Source organism: Ursus americanus, chromosome 32 (genome assembly GCF_024610735.1).
Source record: "Ursus americanus isolate L20-20 chromosome 32, mUrsAme1.1.p, whole genome shotgun sequence".
In the NCBI taxonomy this organism is placed as follows: domain Eukaryota; kingdom Metazoa; phylum Chordata; class Mammalia; order Carnivora; family Ursidae; genus Ursus; species Ursus americanus.
This window is the reverse complement of record NC_142158.1, coordinates 10,356,450-10,373,383: the sequence shown is the minus strand read 5'-3', so window position 1 is coordinate 10,373,383 and position 16,934 is coordinate 10,356,450. Positions and strand designations below refer to the sequence as shown.

The 16,934-nt window shown below is 50.4% G+C and overlaps 1 protein-coding gene across 4 annotated transcripts in view; it reads right to left on the bottom strand.

Moving 5' to 3' along the window:
- Nucleotides 1–16,934, bottom strand: part of FARS2 (phenylalanyl-tRNA synthetase 2, mitochondrial) — a 606,910-nt gene that overhangs the window by 33,107 nt on the left and 556,869 nt on the right. For 3 of the 4 annotated variants that reach the window (XM_087857913.1, XM_045811628.2, XM_087857912.1), the window contains one exon: nucleotides 4,913–5,087. The exons of the other annotated variant lie outside the window; for it this stretch is intronic. In XM_087857913.1, the coding sequence (XP_087714039.1) occupies nucleotides 4,928–5,087 (160 nt within the window). In that variant the 3' untranslated portion in view covers nucleotides 4,913–4,927. Of the gene's footprint in view, nucleotides 1–4,912; nucleotides 5,088–16,934 lie in introns of those variants that run through there. 4 annotated transcript variants of the gene reach the window in all.

Here is a 16,934-nt window from a genome sequence, read left to right as displayed (position 1 = left end):
GCATTAAATTAGACTCCGAAGCCTGTTAACAAGGAAGGAGAGGATCCCTTTCTGCTTTTCAAGGAATGTGTGGACAACTCTGATTTCCACCTGAGGACAAGATGGAGATGAGTTCTGTGTTCGTCCCACATACACAGGCCCGCTCCCCAAATCCCACAGATCAGTCAGGGGAGGCTCCTGAGGCACAGGCTCCCCGACAGAGCGAAGGCGTGAGTCAGAAAGGGCTGCCGTGTTTGTGGGTGGCCAGGCAAAGGGAAATGCTGTGCTCCCCACTCACGCTGTCCATCCACCCCCCCGCCACCATGCCCAGTGAGCCCTCGGGGGACTGGGAGGCCAGCGGCTACAGGAAACAGCCGCACACCTTGCATCCCGTGTCTGGCGATGCAGAGGCTTCCTGCTCCCTGGGTTCCTCCCTTTACAGCCCGGCACAGCGCTCCTGAGGAGATCGGTGTCGTGTGGTGTCCAGAAGGGTCTGGAGGAGTAGACATAGCTGCAGGTGAAGGCTGAGGCCCACGGCAATCTGTCCCCTCTGGCCCCTGCTATCACCTCCAACATCAGACCCCGTCTTTTTGCTCACTTCCGATACTGGTAACATAATTTGGGGCAGACATCCAGTACTTGAAGGTTTACTGATTTATACATTCTACTCATGTGCCACTGAGCTATCCAAGGCATCACAGAGCAGACACACATACTGACATTTCAAGGAGCCATACGACCCCCTAACTAGAATTTCTGTTTTCTCTCTGCACACCCAACAGATCCCCTCTGGTGTGGCCCCTCCAGGCTGGGAGCCACGGCTCTTGGACCTCGATGGAGAGGCTGCTAAGGCCCTGGCCAGGGCCAGGTCTTGGGCTGCAACTTCTGCCCTTCTTGGCAGAGGCTGTCCAGTGAGGCATTTGGAAGCACAGGCTTTGTGGTCAGAGGGAGTGAGTTCGGAGCCGAGGAAGTGACTTTCCTCCTTGAAGCCTGTTTGTTCACTGCTACAGTGAGGTAGACAACCGTCTCGTGCAGATGCCATAGGGTGACACCCACAGTGGCAAGCGCGTGGCATGCAGTAGGTGCTCAATACGTGCTCTGTCCCTACCCGCATTCAGGAGGTACGGACGTGGCCTGGGTATGTGGCTATCAGTCCCGAAGCTGAGGTCTGGATGAGGAGGGACTGACTGGTGGCACAGGAGGAAAGTCCAAGCACCCGCTGGCTCTGGAGCTTACCCCTCCTGTAGGGTTAGGTACGCCTCCCCAGGGAAGCCAGGCTGGTTTCACTCCAGGTAGAACTTCACAAATGGAATCACACACGTTCATAATTCCGGCTTACTCCTTCCTTTGGCATCTTCCCAGTTTTACTTACAGAAGCTTGTACATCCCTTTGGCAACTTAGAAAGCAGAGTAAAACCAGAAAAATAATTCTGGAGAAGTAGAAATGTACTTTTGGCCTGGAATAGCCTCATGATGTGAGACCTGCACTCTCTCCGTGTCAAGGCAGACCCCCCTCCCTGCCCTGCCCCGGGCCATTTAGCATGACCCACACCACTCTCATGAGGCCACCAGAGAGAAGGGACACCTCTTAACCCACGAGCTGCAGCCTTGCGTGGGAGATGCCTGCCCTCTCCCTCCTGGGAGCAGCCTGCCTCGCCCTGAGTGAGCGGCATGCCCTTTCCCCACCCGAGTTGTCAGAGCCACTCATCAGCGGGAGCGGGATGCAGGAAGCCGCTGTCCACGCGCTGACCACGCCCCAGAGAGTTCCAGCGAAGAGCAGTCCATCCCCGTATGTCTCCCCTGGAAGAACTGCTTTCAAACGTGGAAAATGGGGAGAACTGGCCACGGGCGCCGGGGTGGGGTGGTGGCTGCACTGCTTTTTTGCAGAGGGGCTGGCTGCTCCATCTTCCCTGGGAACCACAGCACAGTCACTCGCACGTGCCTACCCCAGAGCCCTCCTGTCTGAGCTTCACCAGCAGGTATCAGATTCCACTGTGGCTGCAGTGGGTGCTGATGGAGAGTCAGCTGGGCTGCAAGGACACATCCCTGGTGCAAGCCTGGATCACAAATATGGTGGCTGGGGGGCGAGGGGAAGGGAGCGACCTGCAGAGATCCCCCCACGCTAATAACCCATCCTTCTTACCTTCAGTGCCTTTGGCCCTGCCTTCCTGGCCCTCCCCCTCAAAGTGAGGATTCTCACAATACCGACTGCCATCCTTAGCACAAAGTTGCATAATCTTTAACTTTCCCTGGGCCCTGGCCTGCCAGTCTGTGCTCCAGCCACTGTGAGGACAGGATGAATTCATTTGCAAAGGACAAGCACAAACCTCCGGTGGAAAACAAATGCAATGTACCACAGTAAATGGGAGCAGCTTAGGAAAAAAAGGACAAAATCCATTGGGGACCCTGTTGCCATAGGAACTGGCGTTATAGCTTGCTTCCGATAATTAATGGAGGGTTTTGCTATTACAGTATTCTTGAAACTTCGCTCTCCCCTGTGCTGCACTGCAGAATGCAGCATCGTCTCCCCATTCATAAATATTTCATTACCACCGGCTGCCGCGTTTCATCACGGCGGATAACACTCGGCCTAATCCACCCCTCGCCGAAGTCCTGTTGTCCTGTCACAGAAGCAGAGGCTTCTCCCTCTTCCTTCCACCAGCTCCGTTTACCTGGTGTGAAGTTCTCCCCGTTCCCAAGCCTGGACAGGCGCCTTCACTGTGGCTCCGTCGTCAGATCCTGACGTCTGTTCCCTGTGCCTTGTCTTCCTTTTCTAAAGGTCGGGCCAGCCTCCCCCGAGGCACCTGTCCGGCTCTGCTCAGGACCCCGTGGCCTCCTTGTATCCCCTCTGATGGAGTCCTGGGAGGACACAGTGCTTTCGATTGTGTTCTGCAGTGCACTGGCTGGGCTTCAGCTCCCTCCCTCCTGGTTCATGGAGACAGCACGAGGGCCCAAGGGAGGTGAGGGAGCCGGTGCACCCGTGGATGTGCTCAGATGGCGGGGCTGGTGGTGGCTGGTGCTGCTTTGCTCTCGGATGCCCTGTTTTTATCTACGTGAAATTCACATCCACGGTATTTTATTTTGTTTTAAAAGAAGAGCTCGTTCCTCCTGACTGCTGTGGCTAAAAGCACGTGTGGACTCTGTGGCAAGGGCCGGTTCCAGTGAGCGCCCTTGAACACCGTGGGGCCGGGGAGGCAATACGCTCGCCCCGTGGACACCGAGCGGTCCACGGTGCTGGCGGTAGGGCGGCGTCCTGAGCTGGAGGGGACAGCAGGGTGGATTCATGTGCATTAAGTATAGACAGCTCGTCTCAGGCTCACTTTCTCCCAGGACTCAGCTGAACACTGCTTCCCTCTTGCATTTCCTAAGAGTGTTTTAAGGCTGCATTAGCTTGCTTCTGGGTCTCTGAGCCTTGCTCTAAGAAGAGGCGTAGCGATGGGGGCGGAATGGGGTCTGCCGCTGCTCCAGCTCAGGCAGCAACACTGGGAGAGGATGGCCGGAGGCTCGGAAGCCCAGGTGCTACTAGAGAGTGAGCCCTGGCCTGGGGGGTAACTTGGGGACATTCCCCTGGGTTCTGGGCTTATTGCCCTTTTGCCTCCCACGAGAATATAAACACCACCGGTCATTTGCCACCAGTCACATCCTGTACAGCCTTCCGGGCTCCAATAAGAGGATGTTTGCCCTCCATGATGCCTCTGCACCCAGCCTGCTCTGGGTCACCGTGGCATCCCCTTTCCAGGCCTTCCCCAGACTGCAGGGACAGTGAGGGGCCGATGCCTGGGAAGCCACGTGCTGCAGGCAGTCCCAAACGCCTATCCTCCCACAGTCTGCTTTTCTCCATGTTCCCTTCCCAGGACACAGGGTCTAGGCAGATGCACATGGCAGACCCAGGGGCCAGGGTCGGGTGAGGTGGGTAGCACACACTGGAATTACTTTCGTTCCTAATGCCGAGTGATATTCCACTGTACATGGACACTGCATTTTGCTTTGTCCACTCGTCCATCATTGGACACTGGTGTTGCTTGCACCTTTTGGCTTGGTGAATAATGCTGCTATCTACGTGAGTGTACAAATAGCTGAGTCCCTGCCTTTACGTCTTTGGGATAGAGACCCAGAAGTGGAAATGCCGGATCGTATGGTAATTCTATGCTTAATATTTTTTGAGGAACCTCCATACTGTTTTTTATGGCCACTGCACCATTTTACACTCCCACCAGATGTGAACAAAGTCCCCATTTCTTTGCCAATACTTGTTACTTCCTGTTTCAGGTTTTTGTTTTGTTTTAATACTCGCCATCCGAATGGGTGTGAAATGGTCTTACTGTGGTTTAATTCACATCACCCTCATGATTAGGGATGTTGAGCCTCTTTTCATGCACTCGTTGGCCATTGGAGAAACGTCTCTTCAGTCTTTTGCCCATTTTCCAGGATGTGTTTCAATAAGTGTTTGCATTTTTTGTTGTTGAATTATAAGAGTTCAGCGTGTTCTGGAGCTTTGGTGGGAGGCACCTTTGCCATGAATGAGCCCCAGTGACCTTGAGTCATACACCATTAAGAGTCCTATAGAGTCCAGTTGTCACAACCATGTCTCCTTCATCAGGATCAACCTACCCGCCCTCCTGAGAGCCATCTCCAGTCTCCTCTTTGCAGGGAGGAGTAAGAAGCACGTGAGCATTTTCAGGTTCTGCTTCCCTTAGGCGGGATGTGTGATGCATTATTTTTGTGACCTTCCCCTTCCTGTGGGTGCCCAGGCCTTGCTGACCTTGGGTCCCAGCAGCACTCTCCACCATGACTTCTGGGCGCCGTCCACAGAGCTCCTCCATCACATTTCCCAGGGCAGAGCCAAACATTTCATAATTACAGCTTCAGGGAAGTGTCAAGGGCAAGGAGAAAGAAAGCGTGTACGAGGAGTCTTCTTTCCGTTCATTATTGTTACTGTGATAAATGTTCAAGTTCTCACCTTCCAGATCCCATTGTGCTCCACGCTGGTGCGTTTGTGGAGCTCTACTCTGAGCGGCGTGCCAGGCCCGGTGCTGGTCCCAAGGCCTTCCCTGACGGCTTCACCCTGTTCCCCCCGATGTTTCCACTTTCCAGCTGCAGAGGGTCTCCTGGGAGCATCAAAGCAAGAGAAGTGAGAGAAGGCAGGGGAGAAAGAACAAAGAGAAGGGTAGGAAGACTTTCCCTCTGTTCTCTGCTCCTACTTGGGGGAGGATCCCCAACCCCACACCTGTTTGCTTAGGAGAAATGCACCTGCTTTTCACTCCAGTCTGAACGTGCTGAATCCAAGCTGCTCTAAGGCAGAGGGAAGCCTGGGCGAGCCCCAATGCTCAGAGTCTGACATTCAAGGAAGATGGTTTCCCCTAATATTGAGGAAATCTGACATATTTGTAGGTTAGCTCTGCCTTCTGAGGGGAAAACATATGTCCTTCACAACAAGCCCAGGGAGCTGGGTAGGGAGTGGGGGATGGGGGAGGGCAGGGAGCAAAACACTGGAAAGAGAAACGATGGTGAGCAGGGGTAGGCCATGGGGAAGGGGGAGAAAGCCTCATGAATAACCACATGTTGTTGGAATAGCAGCGAGCACAGCACCTAGCTAGCGTAAATGACTCGCTGGAAGAATCCACATCTCATCAGCAACTAAGGCTGGCCCCACCAAGTCTTTGAAATGGAGGAGTTCTACAGCAGCAAAGCCTTGTCCTCTTGGATTCTCACCCACCCATCTCCACCCTCATTCCTCCATGGAAAATAAAGGCTCTAGGTGTGGACTTTGGAGAGCACCAAGATTCTCCAGGTTTGGAGAAAAGGGGGTGCTGCGTGGGTGGGCAGACCTTCCAGCCCACTATCCAAGAAGGGTCCCTCGGTGTTTGTCTGTTCATATGCATGTGTTGAAGGAGGTTCCACTGCTTAAATATGAGGAGCTAAACTCCTGGCCTGGAGACCCCCCTGAGGACTCCTCCACCTCGCACATCTTGTGGTCCAGCACGGCCCCAGCTGGACAGTGATAGGTGCCCCCCTCCATCCCTGTTAGCCGCTTGGAGCTGGCCAGATATAAGGTGGTTGCAAGAAGGAGGGCCTCGGCCCGCATCCACCATCCAGACAGAGCAAGTCTTTGTCACACCAAGAATGGTTGGTTGCCCCTGGGAGAAGTTGGAATTGGCTGGCACCCCAAGGTGCCCGGGGATGCTGGAATTTGATAAAGTGAGACCTTCTGGGGCCTGCCGTCAATGTTAGGAAGTGAAAAGAGGGCAGCTTTTCACCTCCCATGAGAGATTTTCTAGACAAATGAAACTAATTTTTGGTCAAATGGAGACCCTAAGTAGAACTATTTCACAAAACGTAACAAACAGCTGGTGACTTCATCATTTCCCTTTTGCGCTCAAAGCCCACATGAGTGTAGGTGGAGAGGATGACTAGAAATCTCAGAAACCCAAGAGTCTGGTGGCAGAATCAGAATTAGGGATTCTCAGCTCCCGCTGCATGTTGTGATGACCTGATGGGTTTGTTGAGCTCTGATGTTCAAGCCCTGCCCTCGCCAAGTCTGATTTAAATGGCCTGGGAAGGGGGTGGCGTAGGGATTTTTTAAATGCTGACCAGATGATCACAACGGGCAGCCAGGGTTGAGGACCACTGATCCAAAACAGCAACTACACGATTTCCACCAATCTCATTCCTTGGTATTTACCCAAAGCAGTTGAAAACTTATGTCCCAGCAAAAACCTGTGTATGGATATTTACAGCAGCTTTAATTGTATATGCCAAAACTTGGAAGCAACCAGGATGGCCTTTGGTAGGAGAATGGATAAATAAACACTGGTCCATCCAGACAATGGAATATTGCCCTGCATTAAAAAGAAATGAGTCATCGAGCCATGAAAGACACACGGAGGAATCTTAAATGCTATCAGTAAGTGAAAGAACCCAACTACATAGGCTACATACTGCATGCCTCCAACTCTATGACATTCTAGAAAAAAAGCAAAACCACTGTCCATTATCTGTGGAGACAGTAAAAAGAACAGTGGTTGTCAGGGGTTGGAGGACTGAGGGATGAATAGGCAGAGCAAAGAGGAGTTTTAGGGCAGTGAATCGACACCGTGTGATCCCATAATGAGGGAGATACGTCCTTATACATTTGCCCAAACCCACAACACCGGGAATAAAGCCTCATGTCAACTCTGGACTTTGAGTGATGATGAAGTGTCCATGCAGGTTCCTCATCCATAACAATGGCCCGCTCTGGGGGGATGTTGATGATGTGCATGTGGGGGGGGCATACGGGCAATCTCTGCACTCTTCTTTGCTCAACTTTGCTATAAACCTAAAACTTCTCTTAAAAAGCTGAATCTTTTGGGGCACCTGGGTGGCTCAGTCATTAAGCATCTACTTTTGGCTCAGGATGTGATCCCAGGGTCCTGGGATCGAGCCCCACATCAGGCTCCTCCGCTGGGAGACTGCATCTTCCTCTCCCACTCCTCCCGCCTGTGTTTCCTCTCTCACTGGCTGTCTCTCTCTGCCAAATAAATAAATATAATCTTTAAAAAAAAAGTTGAATCTTTTTAAAAAGTTGCATAACTTGGGGCGCCTGGGTGGCACAGCGGTTGAGTGTCTGCCTTCGGCTCAGGGCGTGATCCTGGCGTTATGGGATCGAGCCCCACATCAGGCTCCTCCGCTATGAGCCTGCTTCTTCCTCTCCCACTCCCCCTGCTTGTGTTCCCTCTCTCGCTGGCTGTCTCTGTCTCTGTCAAATAAATAAATAAAATCTTTAAAAAAAAAAAAAAGTTGCATAACTTAACATGGGCAAGAGTCTTCTCACGTGATTCACTCTATTGAACTTTCCATTAGTAAAACATAAGAGTGATACATTTTTAAAGATTCAAGTCAGCTATGTATTGATGGAAATGTCCGGGACTGGTTGATGTGGCAACAACAGCATCTTTTGAAGGAAGCGCTGAGGTACACTTTCCCCCAGAGAATCCTCAAGACCAGGCTCATGGGCAGCTCCCAGCAGGGACTTCTGAGAAGAACAGGGCTTCAAAGACATTGAGAGGGATGCCTGGGTGGCTCAGTCAGTTCAGCGTCAGACTCTTAATGTCAGCTCATGTCATGATTTCAGGGTCATGAGATCGAGTCCTGCAGCGTGGAGTTGGCTGGAGATTCTCTTCCTCTGTCCCTGCCCCCACTTACTCGCTCTCCCTCTCTCAGATAAATACATAAATCTTAAAAAAAAGACATCCAGAATACCCCAATCAAATTAGTCACCCCCACATCAGTGTGATCTAGAATTCTGCACCCAGAGATTCACCCTCTCCTTCCAGGTTTTATATGGCTGATGTTTCTGGGAGTGTCTGTGTACGAAATGTGAATAGCTAAACACCCATCTCAGCTTTGTTATGCCTCTTCCTGCGAGCGGGATTTGACAGGACAGAGTAGGCGAGGGGAAGGGTGAGGAGCCCAGAGTTGAGAAGGGGGACTTTCCTCCTCCCCCTTTCTGCATGACTGTTTCTAGGGGCAGCTCTGCAGGAGGGGCTTGCAGTAGGGATGGCCAATAGTCTCCAGCTCCCAGCTAGTGTGGTCGGTCCTGCCTATTCCAGCCAGATCTAACCCAGTGCCCATCTCCAGAAGAGAGGCTGGGTATGTGGACACCAAGGCACTATGGCCACTTGTGGCAGCCCAGTGGCAGTGTCCGAGAAGGGAGTAGGCACCCCGGAGGCTGAGCATGATGTGCCCTGCGGATATGAATTTCCTTCAGTCTAGGGCTCCACATACAGGGCACGGGGGCCAAGCTCTGAGATGCTTCCCAGTCCAGCTGTCACCCAGGTCCTTTGAGATGCCAGCTGGGTACTGGGATGTGAGCCACAGCGTGTGTGGAAGTGACATTCACTCTTGAAGGAAACCTGGACTGTTTCCCACTGGGATGTGGTAGGAAAGAGCTTCAGGTCTGAAGTCAAGAGACCTTCCATTTAAAACCCTGTGGTTTTATTCCCTTACACCTCAATTTCCCCCTCTCTAAGCCAGTGCGGATGTCTGTAGTGCCTACCATCCTAGAGGGTTGCATGGGTCAGGTAGAGCGAAACTCTCTGAAATCCTATTGACCTTTCTAAATATAAAGGATCATTATCTGCCTGATCCCCACTGGCCCTCTGGGGGAACGTGGGGTCAGTGTTTAACCAAATGCAGCTTGCAGAGAAGTCAAGTGCAGAGCAATTGGTGATACAGGCCGTCTGTGGCCATCGCCCATGCCACAGATATGTCACTCTTTTGGGTTGCATGATGCCCGTCATAGCGGCTTCCAAAACAACGAATCCTTTGATGTTAAATTAAAAAAAAAAATTAATTTCTCGTTGGAGTTTCCTGAGAAAGGGAACCTTGTTTTTCGGTGGGTGTTTCTTTTGCAAAGGACTTTAATTAATAATTTTTAAAACCCTGGTTCTGGAGTCGAGCCATTTTGCTAGAATCCCATGGTGGCGCAGGCCCTAAGGAGTTGCCTGAGGCTGCTGCCCTCGGAAGGGAGCCGTGCTGGCCCGGACAGCCCCTGGCCTGCCCAGGAGACTTACCGTATCTGCAGGAAGAAAGAGGGGCCTGGGGGGGTGTGGCGCTCACAGCCCCAGACGACCAGCCATCCCCACAGGCAGCCCCCTTTGCTTCTGCTCTATGAATACCCCTTGGCTCCCCCAGAAGGCACACGACAACAGTGCCCTTATAAATAGACCCCTCTGACTCGTGGAGTTCGCAGTTTCAAGAAATCCGATAGAAGAAACAGCCAGTGTTGCAAGCCTGGCAATGTTCTTGGGCTTTTTCTTTTTTCTTTTTTTTCCTTTCCCCGTTTTAACTGTTAAAATTCATCTCCGACATTGCACACACAAATGAAATCAACAGTCTCTTATCAGATCCCAAATCTGTCAGTGATGTCTACCAGCCGCCTGGAGCCAAAAGCCTCTTAGCGCATGTGTGACTTGAGCTGAAAAGGGGCTGGGACAACAGCACAGGCAGTTTCGTTCTGGCACCCTCGCTCCCAAACATTTGCTCATTTAGAGCACGGCAAGCAGTGCTGCCTCCATCCTTGCCTCTCTCAGTTCCGTGGGCTTCCAGACGTGCTTCCAGCGTCCCCCTGACACGCGTTAGTGTCCTCTCTCTGCAGGCTCCGGCAACCAAGGTCATTGCTCTCCCCCGACCCCCTACCCTGTCATGCAAGCCCATGTCTCCACAGGGTGGGAGAGCTGGGGGTGCTGCCTAGGAGGCACTGAAGCCTGACCAGGTTGGGCTGAGCTGGGGAGAGGCAGAAGGCCAGTCATCCCCAGGGCAGGGCTCAGCCCCCACTCACCCGGGGCCGAGTGCTTTCAGAACCTGGGTGCTTTGTCTGGCCAGTCCTCGGGCAGCAACTATGGCTGGGCAGCCCCAGGAGCGCTGGAGTCCGGCCACTTCCCATGGTGCCTCTCTAAGACATGTCTTTTCCCATGACTTCTGCTGGAGAGAAACACAAGACTTAACAGAATGTAAGCTTCCCGAGAACAAGTGTGGGGTTAATCCACTTATGTATTTCTGGGTCTGGCATACAAGTACCAGTATTAATAAGAACGTTCACGGGGCATCTACCAAATGCCAGATAATTTATATAGATCTTCTTGTGGCTATTAATGTATTTTTTTAAGCAGATGAGTGGAAAAAGCTAGAAAATTAAGGAAACTTCCTGAGGTAGCAAGCCACTTTTCCTTGACTTTTTTATTATAGTGATCGATGAATGAATACGTTGAAAGGATGAATGAATGAATGTCAGAGGGAGTGAATGAATCAATCTCTGTTATCCCATCTAGTAATCAGATTCTGTGTCTGTCTGTCTGAAGACAGAGAGAGAACGTGAACAGAAGGAGGAACTTGGGTCTATGTGGCAAAGGTAAAGGACCCCCCCCCCCAGCTTCGGCCAGGTGAAGACCCAGGTTTCTAGGTGGGGGCTGGGTGCGCTCTGACTCATGGACAGTAGAAGCAGGAGCACCTCCTTCCTCTCCTGTAGCCTTTCTGCCTGAACCCCAGTGCTATGGGGGTGCATGGCCGGAGTAGAGATGTTTTAGACTCTGCAACATCCAGGGGAACACAAAGCAGGAATCTCTCTCTTTGTTGGTTGGAAAAGAAGCCATTTGCATTTGGTTATTCATGCCACCCAGCAAAAGAGAGGGCACTTCTGGTTCTGACCCCATCTTGCCCTTCTGTAGTATGTTTGCCCCAACAAGAGTACCCTTCGTGGCTGTCTTGATCTGATTTAACCTGCATGAGGCAGAGGCAGAGGGGAGGAGCAGAGGCCAGGTGAGTACCTCTCCAGTGGACCCATCTGGCCCCGAATCATCTCCCTCCCACCCAGGTGGAGGGCATCATGCTGCAGCAGTTGAAGAGATAGAACCCAGATGTGTTGCCTTTGGAAATCTGAGCAGGAGAGTTTCCGAAGGCAGCCTTCCTGCCCATTCCTTGGGATGTCCCCAGCCACCTGATCACTCCTTGAAAAGCCCTTCCCATCCCCTTCCTGTGTCTCAGCCTTGTTCTCTGCTCACCCATCACCCTCCTTGCCTTCAATCTTAGCAAGCAGAGCCCTGACGCTGCCTCGGAGAAAGACAGCAACCTGGTGTGTTAGTTACCGCCATTGCTGCTGGCGTCCCACATCACAGATGGACACACAGACCGCCAGAAGGATGGACCCCAGAGGAAGGCTGGGTGAGGAGGGCAGAGGAGTTCATTCAGCCACATTTCTTGAGCTCTTACTACACATCCAGCCCTGCATTTATCTCTAAGAAGGTTTGAGAAGAGACCGGGGCATGAGCCAGATGTGGTCTCCTGCTGAATGGATGGACAGCGAGAGTTTATCCTATGTTTGAAGGGGACCCAGGATTCTCTTTAATCGGGTGTGATTAGACACACAGACATGAAGATGACTGTCGTGAAGAAGCAAGTCTGTAATATTCACAGGAGGCACTGCCCCCCACACAGGGCCACACGGGAAGAACCAGGGTTGGTCAGAAAACAGAACTAGGGGGAGAAAAACATGGGCCACAGTCTTTATTGTGGTTTCCTTGGGTTGTTGGAACCGGCAAAGCAAGGTAGGCAGGCTTGGGATTGGCTATTCTAAATCATCCAGTGGGCTCTGGGACATAAGGGCTGTCCCTAGTTGTCTGGTACCTGGCTCGGGGGTGAGTAGGTGGGCAGCAGCCGGCAGTGTGAAAGGCCCCGCAGAGGATGTGGTTGGGGTGTTCCCGGATTTGTTGGTTTGCATTTGAAAGGTGAACTCTGAAGCAGATATTGCTATCTCTAGGAATTAGCTAACCCTGGGAGGGGCAATCCCTGCAGGGTCAGCAAGTCCTGAAGATGTTAAAGTGTCAGAATATAGAAAATGAAAGACAGTTAATACACTCAAGTTCCTGAGGACCCACTGGGGCAGAGGTCGGCCTTGAGCGCTGGCTATCCAAGAAAACGTAATAATGTTAACATGTAAAAAATACAAACTCTATCCAGGATAACTCCCTTTCTGGATAGAAAACCAGAAAGAGTATTCTTCTGTGGCCATCCATGGAGACATCCCACCATCACCATCACCTTTTATTACTCTGTTACCATTTAAGGGGGGACATTAAGTGCAGGTTCTACGGCAGGCCCTGCAACCCTGCATGGTTGGTCCCACCTCTACCCACCCCTCCAATCATATCTTGGCCGTCTTCCCTGGCTCCAATTCCTCCAAAATGCAAGGCTCCTCCCTGGCCTCTTGGCCTTTGCATATGTCCATCCCTCTGCCTGGTGTGCCCTTGGTCTGCCCACCACTCCACCTTGTGTGTGAGTGTGTGTAAGAGTGTGTGTGTGTGTGTGTGTGTGTGTGTGTGTGTATAAAGGGCTATATTATAATGAGTTGGTTCACACAATAATTACAGTGGAGAAGTCCCAAGATCTATGGTCGACAAGCTAGAAGCAGGAGAGCCAGTGGTGGGATTTTTTTGCTTGGAGGGAAGGAAAACACCCATGCCCCAGCTCAATCAGTCAATCAGGCAAAGTTCCCTCTTATTCAGTCTTTCTGTTCTATTCATGTCTTTAGCGGATTGGATGAAGCCAACCCACAGTAGGGAGGGCAATCTATTTACTCAGTCTATTACATCACATGTTAATCTCGTCCAGAAACACCCTCACAGGCCACTCAGAATGATGTTTGACCCAAAATCCGGGGTACCCCGTGGCCCAGTCAAGTTGACCCTACACAAAAAAATTAACCACACTGTGTAAACATCCTGCAGACCGCTACAGTTTAGAATGTCCAGAACTGACTCAATACCATCCACCCCAACGCAGCATGCTGCTCAAGCCAACACCATGTCATGCCTCTCACTGTTTCTCCACGTGGCTCAGCCACCAAGCCCGCAGCCCTGCCCCCTAAAGCATCTCTCCAGTCTGTTCCCACCTCTCGCGGTCACGGTGCCAGCCTCCTTTGGACCCCATCGCTTGCCTGAGTTTTGGCCGCTGCCTGTGTGGTCTCAGGTCTCCAGCATTGCCTCCAACCTGGTCCCCACACTGCCATCCTTTCTGTCTTTCTGAAGTTGTGTGCCCTCAGCTGAGATCTGTTTGTGGCGTCCAGGATGAAATTCCACTCCTGGGCCATGTGCTCCAAAAGCCTGGGAGGCCTCCACTGGATCTGTCCTATGCAGTGGCTTGCATTCCTTGGCAGTAAACCCTTTACACAGTTGCAGCCTCCAGCTCCCCACAGCCAAGCACCTCGACAAGGCTCTGTAGGTGAAAGAAGGCTGGTCTCAGTCCTGTTCATGAGTCTCCTAATCATGAACCTCAGGGAGCATGGGCGGCATTATCCCTTGAAGGGTTGTTCATTCATTCATTCATTCATTCATTCATTCATTCATTCATTTAACAAACATACTCTGAAACAGTATCTCATGACTGGAACTGTGCTAGACACTGGGGTATGAAGAGCAATTAGGAAGTCAAGAAGTGCTGTATGGAATCCAACGAACTATGCAAGGCAGCAAGAGGAAAGCACAGGGGGGCACGGTCAGTCCCTGTGGTTCTCTAGCTCCAGGAGGTGCTAATAAAAGGAGGGAGGGTAGGAAGAAGGAAGAAGGAAAAGAGAACAGAGAAAGGAGAGGGGAAAAAGGGGGAAACCTTAATATATCCAAAGGATATATTATGTCCATACACAACTTTTGTCCATACACAGATCTGCACAGGGATGTTTATAGCAGCTTTCTTCCTAAGTGCCAAGACTTGGAAGCAGCCAAGACGTCCTTTAGTAACTCAGTGCAGAAATGAACTCTGATACATGCAGACAATGGATATTATTCAGTGCTAAAAAGAAATGAGCTATCAAGCCACAAAAAAGACATGAAGGAAACCTAAATGCGTATCACTCGGTGAAAGAAGCCATACTGTATGAGTCCAACTCTACGACATCCTGAAAAAGGAAGACTATGGGGACAGTAAAAAGATTGGGATGAACAGGCGGAGGACAGAGAAGTTTTAGGGTGCTGAAAATACTCTGTATGATACTTCAATGATGGCAGTTTGTGGAAACCCACAGAACGTACAACTCCAAGAGTGAACGCTAACCTCAGGTAAACCAGGGACTTCGGGTAGCTTTCATGTGCCAATGTAGATTCGTCAATTGTAACAAAGGTCCCGCTCTGGTGGGGGATGCTGATGGTGGGGAAGTCTGTGCATGTGCGGGGAATCTGGGCCCCCCTCTCAACTGTGCTGTGAACCTAAAACCGCTCTAAAAATAGAGCCTATTTAAAAGAAGAACAAAACGAAAAGGCCGAGGGAGGATGGGTTCTGTAGGAAATTGCTCCAGGTTTTCTGAAATCCTCCCCGCCCCTTTTTTGAAACACAATGGCACTTACCAGCCACCAGCTTCCTAGCCCGCCTCCTAGCTCCCAGTTATGGTGATGGCAGGGATCTGTGATCTGTATCTCTGACTCACTTGTCCGACCTTATGTCTGAATCCCCTGAAAGCTGTTCCTTGGCCGGTGCTTCCTCTGGCCGGACTGTGAAGGCCTCCTGAGGTCTCTGCTCCCTGTCCTGCTGGAGTTGCTCCCCGGGCCCCACGGGAAGCAATGAAACCCCTTGGCATCCGTGAGCAGGTGCCTGGGGCTTCACTGTGTCTGTCTGCTCTGCGGGGACGCCTGGGTCTCCAGCTTTTTCCAATTGTCGGCTTCCTCTGGGCTTCTCCCCCTATAGTTTCTGCCTCTCATTTATCTCTTTTGACAATGCCCCTTCCTCCATCTTCTGGAAAGGGCCTTGTAAAATCTGCAGTAGGTCGGGATTCCCCTGGGGTCAATAGGGACGTCTTCAGGTGACAGACCCTCTCCTTTCGTGGTCTTGGGAGGGACTGCATGTGCGCTGGCTGGCTGGTGTTTACTCCCCTGGGACTTGACTATTCAGAGTTTAAATTTGATTCTCTGTCAGTGTAATTTTTTATGTATTCTTTCTTTTTAATATATTTTAATATACTCTTATATATCTATTCTTACATACTTTGATATATTCTTTCTTTTCCCCTGAAGTCTAAGGTGTATGCTCAGCCCTAACTGCCCTAAGATGGCATTCTCCTTTCTACCACGATTCTTACTGATTCTTCTTCTAAGATCAAAGGTTAATTCAGATAGTAGGTCCCCTTATATTGCTTCCTTTTGCTTTTCATTTCATGACTAATTCAAAATTTATTTGAAAATACTGTGAAATATTTAAGACATACACAATGTCTACAGAATAATTCGATGAACCTCTGTGCATCTGCCATCTGATTAGGGAAATAAAACAGTACCCGTACATCTGAAACTCTCGGAACACCAGTCCCTGGCTCCATGCGGTTCCTCCACACACACAGGAGAACAATTCCATGAAGTCAGACCTTAGCATCACCATGCTTTTCTTTACACTGCTACTACCTATGCATGCGTCCCTACCTGTTACAACTATTGGTTTTTTTTTTTTTTAAGATTTTATTTATTTATTTGACAGAGAGAGAGACAGCCAGCGAGAGAGGAACACAGGCAGGGGGAGTAGGAGAGGAAGAAGCAGGCTCCCAGCGGAGGAGCCTGATGTGGGGCTCGATCCCAGAACGCTGGGATCACGCCCTGAGCCGAAGGCAGACGCTTAACCGCTGTGCCACCCAGGCGCCCCCACACTATTGTTTTTTCTTTTCCATGTTTTACATTTGTTGTAAATGAATCTCGATATATGTATTCTTATGCAGCTTGCTCTTCTGACTCGACATTACATTTTTTAGCTTCATGAATGTTAATATATAGAACACTGGCTCATGCATTTTCACTGCTGCCTAGTGCTTTCTTATACGAATATATCACAATCCACGTATCCATTGTTCTAGTGATGAACATTTTAAACTACTCCAGTTTTGTTTTTGTTTTTTAATTCAAAGAATGCTGCTATGAACATTCTAGAACAAGTCTTCTCTCACATTTCCATGTGATGCATTATCTTCACAGGTTTTTTTCATGTTAAACCATCTTTGGATTTTGGATTTTTTTTTTAATTTTTAATTTTTATTTATTTATTTATTTTTTGATGTAAAGTTTGATGATTCGTTAGTTGCGTATAACACCCAGTGCACCATGCAATACGTGCCCTCCTTACTACCCATCACCAGCCTATCCCATTCCCCCACCCCCTCCCCTCTGAAGCCCTCAGTTTGTTTCTCAGAGTCCACAGTCTCTCATGTTTCATTCCCCCTTCTGTTTACCCCCCCTTCTTTATCCCTTTCTTCTCCTACCAGTCTTCCTAGTTCTTATGTTCCATAGATGAGAGAAATCATATGATAATTGTCTTTCTCTGCTTGACTTATTTCACTTAGCATCATCTCCTCCAGTGCCGTCCATGTTGCAGCAAATGTTGAGAACTCGTTCTTTCTGATAGCTGAGTACTATTCCATTGTATATATGGACCACAACTTCTTAATCCAG